The sequence below is a fragment of the Somniosus microcephalus genome, chromosome 4 (assembly GCF_052327205.1).
Source record: "Somniosus microcephalus isolate GS21.2 chromosome 4, FLI_Smic_1.0, whole genome shotgun sequence".
Classification (NCBI taxonomy): Eukaryota; Metazoa; Chordata; class Chondrichthyes; order Squaliformes; family Somniosidae; genus Somniosus; species Somniosus microcephalus.
Window position 1 is genome coordinate 281,391,726 of NC_140990.1, and position 8,496 is coordinate 281,400,221.

The 8,496-nt window shown below is 42.1% G+C and overlaps 1 protein-coding gene across 2 annotated transcripts; it reads right to left on the reverse strand.

Annotated features, from left to right (window-relative positions):
• Positions 1-1,119: 1,119 nt before the first annotated feature.
• dbi (diazepam binding inhibitor (GABA receptor modulator, acyl-CoA binding protein)) lies at positions 1,120-7,956 on the reverse strand. Of its 2 annotated transcripts, none has more exons than XM_085986550.1 (4): positions 7,797-7,956; positions 2,477-2,594; positions 2,326-2,388; positions 1,120-1,463 (listed from the first exon to the last, which is right to left on the reverse strand). In XM_085986550.1, exons 1-4 carry the CDS (start codon positions 7,803-7,805, stop codon positions 1,387-1,389), a joined length of 267 nt encoding a protein of 88 aa, XP_085842676.1. In that variant the 5' UTR covers positions 7,806-7,956; the 3' UTR covers positions 1,120-1,386. The 2 variants fall into 2 exon arrangements, with proteins under 2 accessions (XP_085842676.1, XP_085842675.1); XM_085986549.1 differs by lacking the exon at positions 7,797-7,956 and adding an exon at positions 7,107-7,381.
• Positions 7,957-8,496: the final 540 nt, after the last annotated feature.

Sequence of the window (8,496 nt, forward strand, 5' to 3'; positions counted from 1 at the left end):
GGGGGGGCGCGAGGGAGAGGGGGGGCGCGAGGGAGAGGGGGGGCGCGAGGGAGAGGGGGGGCGCGAGGGAGAGGGGGGGCGCGAGGGAGAGGGAGGGAGAGAGGGGGAGGGAGGGAGAGAGGGGGAGGGAGGGAGAGAGGGGGGGAAGAGAGTGAGAAGGGGGGGGAGGAAGAGGGAGAGTGGGAGGAGGGGAGGAGTGTTTTGAGGGGGGTCAGCGAAAGAGCAAGAAACATTTTTTTTCAAAAACGGGTGTTAAGAAGATGGGAGGCCATCTTGAAAGTTTTTAAAATGTTTTTAAAAAGCTGCCACGGAGAAGGAAAGCGCAGTCTGTGAAGCCAACAGAATTTTTTTTTTTTTTTTTTTTTTTTAAAAAGCTGCCACGGAGAAGGAACGCGCATTCTTGCTGAAAACACCAATAGTTATTTTTTTTTAAATTTTTTTAAACGGCTGTTAAGAAGATGGGACACCATCTTCATTGTGTTTTTACGTTTTACACATTAAAAAAAAAAAATCGCTCCTAACAAATAAACACACAGGTGAGAATAAAGATGGCGGCCACTCACCTCAGTTCCGAACGATAAGGCCCGCCCACACACGCACTGATCGGTGACATGACGATCGACCAAAGCATAGGATTGGTCAATCGTCCTGTCACTCGACTCTAGGAGGGCCCGGCTGCACATGCGACGAACCCGCCCCCCGCCACGTATTGATTGGTCGACCGTACGATTGGTCGACCTCAATGTCACTCTGTGGTAATGAGTGGATAATGAGCGGAATGTTGAAGGTTTTACGGATACCACGGGCGCAATTTTTGTCCGGCCGAAACGTAAATACGCTTACCATCGTTTTGGAACGGTGAGCTTTCTTTCGATGTAACGCACGTGTAGGTACGCTCTGTAACTTTCGAGCGCATAGCCGGACAGACACACACGTGAGGACAGACAGAAGGACAGACAGATGGACAGACAGAACGAACGATCCGTTATAGATAGATAGAGTAGAATACTCTGAACTACAGCTGAAATCATGTTGAGGCAGTCTGGCAGAGCTCAAATGCTTGTAACCTTATGTTTTGAGGTATTTTATACTCAAAACGATCAATCAGACACAAATGAGTAATAGTTAAAGCCCTGTTGCAATTTTATTTTTCTTACCAGGTTTACAGTAAAGCCAGTATTCAATCCACAAATATGGATAAGCATTAGTAAGCGATATGAACTGCTAAATATAAAAATTAATCACAAATGTAGCAACCTTTAAGGCAGTTGGTTTTATTTAGATATCGTCTCATCTATATGTATTGAGGAAACAAATTAGTTCAATGAATCATCAGTGCTTTTTTTCTCCAGTTGTAGACTAAAATTTAGACCTTTCAGATCAAATTTAATTCATGCCATGTTTTTCTTTCAGCTCTTGAACTTTTGAGATGTACATCTGCATCGCCTCTTCTTTACTTGTTCCTATTAAAGAAGTTAGTCAATTAATTAAAAAATGCTGTCCTCTAATGTGTCTAAATTTAAACATATTTACTTATAAGCAGGTTTTCATTTTATAAATTAAAACACTTGCATAATTTAATCAATGCAATTCTGCTAAATAAATGTTAAAGCACCAATAAACTGGATTATAAAAGTATAAATTAAAATTAAACAGCTCCATTAAACTCAAATCAAAAAGTCAGAATCTTTACACAAGAGCCTACATTTTTGATTGCCAGTAAACGACAAAAAAAAGTGTGCCTCTCCACATAAAATGGACCAAAGCATTTCTGGTACCTTCTTGAACTTGGGTATCTAGGTTTAAACTATGAACACCAGGTTATAATTTTTGTATTAATTTCAAGTTCTCTCCCCCTTTAATAAGTGGTGCGGCCACATGGGATCTGCTAACAAATTACAGCAGACACTAATGCAAGAACTTTTAAACTATCATTTTACATTTACAGTGCATATTTAATTATACACACAGAAGATAGTCTCAAATCTTACTTGCTGCTCGAGAAATCATTGTAACTTAATGTTCTATTTAGTATTTAGTCAGAAGCCAAGCCAGATTTCAGAGGAGTTAGCAACCAGATGTTATTAGTTTAGGCATATATGATATAGAGAGCAGCAATTTATCAGAGGATAATGAACAGACTCGATGAGTAGCAACATATCAAAAGAACTTGCTGTATTTGATACACAGCAATACTGATGGACCACTTCAAACCCATATCATTTACTGTACATTAGATAGTTATTAATTATGTTGGGCAATTATCAGCCTTCATTTTTGTAGATTTTATAAAGAAACAAATTTATTTAGGGTTTGCACACAAACCTTTACGCGTATTCCATGCATCCCACTTGGCCTTTCCTTTCATATCAAACATGCCAGGACGCTCTGGGAAAATAAAAGGCAAGTTAGATAAAAAGATGAACAACATTTACACTATAATTGACATTAGAACGGAGCTTGATTACTAACAAACCTGTATTCACATCTCCAACAGTTGCCTGCTTGTACAGACCGTAGATAAACAACATGTCTTCATCAGATGGTCTAGATTTGAGATTTTTTACCTCTTCTGCTGCTTTTTCAAAATCACCCTGAAAAGAGAATGAGACTTCAGATCACAACTACCCTAAGAATATGGTCAAAGGTCACAATCCTGTACTAGATACTTGGTTGTGTGCATGGTGTAGGCTCCATAATACAGCTTCCCACTAGTTAAACCCAGGGTCCTTTTCTGAAGGGATGAACAAACACAAAGGCAATATTTGTACAGCAAGTCTGTAATACAATGACTACACTTACAGCAAGTGTATTGCAGTCAATGCAATCTACCTAGAGACCAATAACAGGCCTTCTGTGTCTAGTCATTCCTTTCTCCATATTTGTCTATAAACAGGTTCATTCCAAGAACACTGTTTGAGCACTCTCAGTTCTGAGTCTTCAAATCTGCCCATCTGTGGCAGAAACTGGAATATCAAAGGCCAATTACAGGGATATAAATCCCATTCTCTGAAATATATAGCATGTAATTTAGTAGCTTGGTGGCTTTCAGCCCTTTAGCTGATATGAGAAATATACTTTAAATTACCATTTTTTGCTCTTTCATCTCCCTTCCTTGTAGTGGGTGATTGAAGCCCTGACTGGATATAAATGGCAACTCTTCCACAACATTCAGTTGACAATGAGGCTAACTGAAATGAGGTAAAATTAGAGGCTTTAATGAAAAAAGTTGGCTTCAGTGCTCCTTGGAGTTTGGTTCCAGTGAGCTACAGGCAACACAGCTTCTAATTAGATTGTGATGTGGGTTTGAGAAATGCTTAGAGTCCTCTTCAAAGGAATTTAGCTCGTGATTAAACTGAAAAAAGTAGTTTGTTAAAGGTCATATCATATCTTGTAATGCATTACATTTTACACTTGCCAACAGTATTATGCATGACGACTCCAGCTCTTGCTGTCAAAACTTTCATCTTACCACTGATGGAGGAGACATCGGCCTAACTAGCTTTTCATTCCATAGAAACCTACAATTCCTCCCCCCACCAATCTCAATATTCAACTGTTTCTTGAATGACTCGAGTTTATTCCCCCTACCCTGAAGGCCATTGCAGGTGTTAATCTGAGTAAAAAGCTACTTTTAGATATTTGCCCATAATTTTCATTTTACCAATTTGTATCCCCTTGTCCTGCAGTATTGGCAAAATGGAAACAGTGCTCAGGATTAATCTTTTCTATTCCACTTAGCATGCTCTTTACCTCTATAAAAGGTCCCATCACATACACCACCTTTCAAGGCTGAAAAATCTACGTTTTCTATCTATCCCTCATAACTCAGTTATCAGCCTAGTCACCCTTCTCTGAACTTGGATGGTTGTTGTGTGCCTCGGTGACCAGAACTGAATGCAGCACTCCCAGTGTGGCTTGACCAGAGACAGACAGTTAATGACATAAGTAAGGATTTTATAGTAAGGTCAGTCATGGGTTGATATTGAACCACTGGAACATCAAGACATTTTAATACAATACAGTGAAGTACAAGTTAAAAGTCTAGACTCATGTCATATATACACTACAATTAAACACATGTACAGTTGATTAACTTTTCCTTTTAGGTGCAAGGTAATTGTTGGTGTATTTTGGCTAAATGTCAAATATCCGAGAGACTTTGAATAAATTGACGAAGAACACTCTGGGTCACTGGGTGGGATATCTGGTAAGAACAGCTGTTAAAAACTGCCAACTGCACTCTTAAAACTGGCCTGTACATGGCTGAGGAAGAAACTTTCTGCATTGAGACTGACTACGACAGCAATTAAGGTAAAACGCAATTTGCTTCTTGTGAAGATGCAGCTTTGAAGGTCTTGCTCCATGAGAAGCTTCAAGGAAGGATGCCCCTCTATGGAGTCAGGTGCAGCCTCTGAAAGTCAAATGCATGCAATGCTTGGAGGTAGAGGAACATGTGGATGCTGTGTCTCACGCACACAAAATGTGGCAGATGAGAAAAAAGTCAGTACCCAGGATTGCCATCAAGGTATTACGCTTGCCCACTTTTTCTGCATGTTCATCTGATAAATGGCAATTATTAATTCTCACCTTGGTGCAGCAACAACAGGCCAACGTGCACAGCACTCGGGCAGCTGTTCACCTGGTTGGTAAATGCACGCACATGCCCACGTTGCTGCAAGGCACACCTCGTCACTATTACAAAAAAAGAGATTTGCAAGATAGAGCCAAACACGCACCAACTTTGGCTGCCCATTCAGGGACTTGCTCAAGGTGGCCATTAGGCTGAGCACTGGGCAACAGTCTTGTTCTTTCTAATTCCAACGCCCCTTTAGAATAATTTACAGAAGGCCATACATAACAGGCACGAACAGCTGCAAATCAATCTGCCCCCATGAACTCCCTATGAGGAGAGGGCCTTCCAAGGTCTGAGGACAGGGGCATTAAAGGGAAAGCGAAGTCAGAGCCAAGCTCAGGGCTAGTAACATGTAATATCTTGCCATACAAGCAGTTTGAAGTGGTAGAATTGCAAGATGTTTTCTATTTAATCTTTTATGTGCCTATGAAGTGCCTGCTGAAACAACCCCTTCCCCCCCATAACATCCTGCACTCACTCCAATGGCGACAAGCACCAGCACAAATACATCTATTCTGGGGATGGGGATCGTTGTATTTTGAGTTGCACAAGGGAGCACTTGATGAACTGAAGAGCACAAATGAGGAACAAGTGGAAATTACATTGGAGGAGCAAGAACCTGCTAGCTGGAGGTGTACCGCTAGTTCTCCTTTAGATATGAAACCTATTAATCTGGACTTCACAGGGCCTGCCAATAAAGAATTGATGTTTCGTAAAGTAATTTGGGAGTGTGTCAAGAAGCCTGCGAAATTCAGAAGTTTCCCCTCCTCACACTGCACTGATTGATTATCCATTCCATTGATTATCCATTCCATACCTCAGAATTTTTAAGGTTTTACAACTAGTACTCCAAAATATTTACACCAGCTCAAACAGGTTTGTGTAACAGTGCATGGAAGTTTAATATCACTGTTACAAATTCTGGCCTGTGTGCTAAGCAAGCCAAGTGATTAAGGTTTTGGGCTCTTCATCCATTAGGAAGTGCAGGCGCGGGCTTGAGTTCTGGCCGCGTCACTGGAACAGTGATGGCTGTTAACCCTTGCAGTGCTACATCTAGTCAGGCAAAGCCACCAAATTGGGGCCTGTCGTAGATACTTGGGTTCAGTGGAGTCAGTCGCTTCCATAAGTGATTTGTGGATCTGACTTTATGGGAGTTGACTCACACTTCCCTAGATCTACTTGCACGGTAGTGGGACATGGAATGGCAACAATGAAGCTTCTTTGCAACATGAATCAGATACTGTGTTTAGGTCTTTTGCATGTGTATTTCTTCAATTGCTACAAAAGTAGAGCACTTGAACACAAAATTTAGCATGCCAAGGCTTGGTTAGAATCATTAAGCTGCTTTATTCTATAAAGTAAGGTGATGTACAGAGTAACAGTTATGATCTAATTCCCTTAGTTCAAATCAGTAAAACTTGTATTAATGTCATGGTATAAAAATAATGAACACATTATGCTATCCCACTTCAGTGGGCCATTTAACTTAAAAAAGAGTAACTCCTTGATCTCCTGACTTTTGGGGGGCCCTTCTGCCTCAGCTGCAGCTTCTGTTGAAAAGGCTAGAATGCCTTTTTAGACATCAGTCAGAAAGAGGGCAATAATCTTCTGACTCAATAGGTGAAGTGTAGATCAGCCACTGAGTTGCTTATTATGTACAATGAGGAATTATCAAGGGTAGCTCACTAGCATCTTACATAGAGCCACCTTCATTAAATCCAATAGGGCCTCCAACTCTTCACCAAAGGCAGTAGTGTTGTCCATACCTAGGCCACTTTTATTCCAACAGCTCAACGTTCCCTTTAATAGCAAGCTTCTGCCTCATTGGATTTTACATTGTCCAATCAAATATGTTACACCAATAGTCTAATCAAATTTGGGGAATGTGGCACAGCCCATCCTAAGCTGCCAGTGCAAGCAAACCTGGACCAGTAGTCAACTCGACCACATTTATGGAAAAATTGGGGCTCAGATCACATTCCTGGCTGTGCAATTTCCATAGCTCTATTTCAGCAATAATCCAACATTAACAGATAGTTATTAAAGGGACACTACAGAAAGACAGCTTATTTTTATTTTACTGTTTAACAGATAAACTTGGAGATAAATCTTTAGTAACTGCATTACTACAGACCATCTCTTGGAATTAATTACTTTTTTGATAATTATAGGCTCCTCCCTCAGTCAGTCATTCGTTTACAGTTTGCAATTCTATTGGTGAAATTTTCAATGGTGCTATTTGTTTAGTGAGGGAACCGGTAGACTTTGGTACCAGTCATTGATCAATGTCCACAGCTATATAGTATCACTTATCTTTCTACAATCATTTTACATAAAAACCTTTTTAAAAATCTCTTCTTGGGGCCTCAATACAGCTTTAAGATGTTTTTGGCATCACTTACAACAGATCTTTTTATATATTTTCAATTCAATGAGGAAGTCCGCGTACTGGTAGGTAAAAACTACATACCGGGGTTACCCTCTTATTTTTCGCCCCATTCTGCTTCCCCAATTTGCGCACACGCCGATGGGGTCTTAAAGGTCCGATTTTGTATCCCACAATGGCAATTCTTGCCGAGCCCTGTGAAACAGGAATGTGCCCATTCATTTTAGGCTGCCGAGGCCGGCAAGGCAACTTCCGCTCCCCGGGGCAACCGGCAAATTTCCCGGGGCTAACTCCGCACTTATTTTCAGCAGCAAAACGCGACTGTCATAAGAGTTAAAAGGTGGTCTCAGGTTTTGTTTTCAGGAGACCGCTTTTTCTCCGGACCAAACCCGAGCTTCCCTTCCTGTTGTGTGTAGGGGAGCCGAAGGCGGGCTGACCACACCCAGTCCCAGACAATGCGAGTGTGGTCACTGAGCCGGCTCTCGCCAGTCCCGGGCATTGCACTGCAGCTCAGTGCAATGAATGATCGCAAAGGGCTGCGGCTCGGCCCCACTCCTCTCCCCTCCCCTACCCACAGCATAGTGGAGCGGGCTGGGCGCTTCAAACCCCTGGCAGCCGGTGAGGCCGACACACGCGTCTGACTCTAGTTGCAAAAGCCATCTGTGATTTTTTATACATATAAATATAATAGATATTAAAAGATCAATCCATTATTCTACTGCAAATTCAGATCCCCGTGCAATAAAAGTGCCACCCCCACGCGCAGTCTATTACCTGTGCCATTGCTGCCGGTCTATGTGATCGTACCGGTCCTCGGCTGCGCCGAGTCTGCTACAATCATAGCGCGTCCTCTGATTGGTGGGCAGATGGTGCGTACCGACGTGCTCTGCTCTGCTCTGCCCTCCAGATTGATTCGAAAGAGCTGGCCGAGGTTCCCGGGAGCTCCAAGAGCGCGTTGGAGTAACGTGCATTGCGAGCCAATAATTCTTCTTAGGCAATAAAGACCACAAGGGAGTCACTGTTCAGTGGATAACCCATATTCCTTCTCTGCATTTGCCAACTGCCAACCACGATGAACGCATCCGGAAGTAACTGATTGCAAAAGCCATTAAGAATGCAGTGGCGGATTAAGTGCATTTCAATCATTCAAACGATATTTGAACACATTAAAAAAAAGCCTAACAATAAACACAGTGATTGTCCTCCGTCGAAAGACGAGGGTTATTTCAGTAATGTGCTCGTTAAACTAATGAAACAAATCTGGTTTCAGAGCTGCACCACCATCACATACAAATATACAACCTCCCTCTGGAGCCTGCGCCATACAACTTGAGCCTTCTCTGGGAAATTCCCTCCTGTGCCATTTCACTCTGCATGCAGGGATTGCTCCTACACACAAACCACTTCTTCGCCCCCATCTTCCATCCAGAAACGCCATGGCGAAGCGTTGCACGGAGCAGTTCTGCCAAATAGA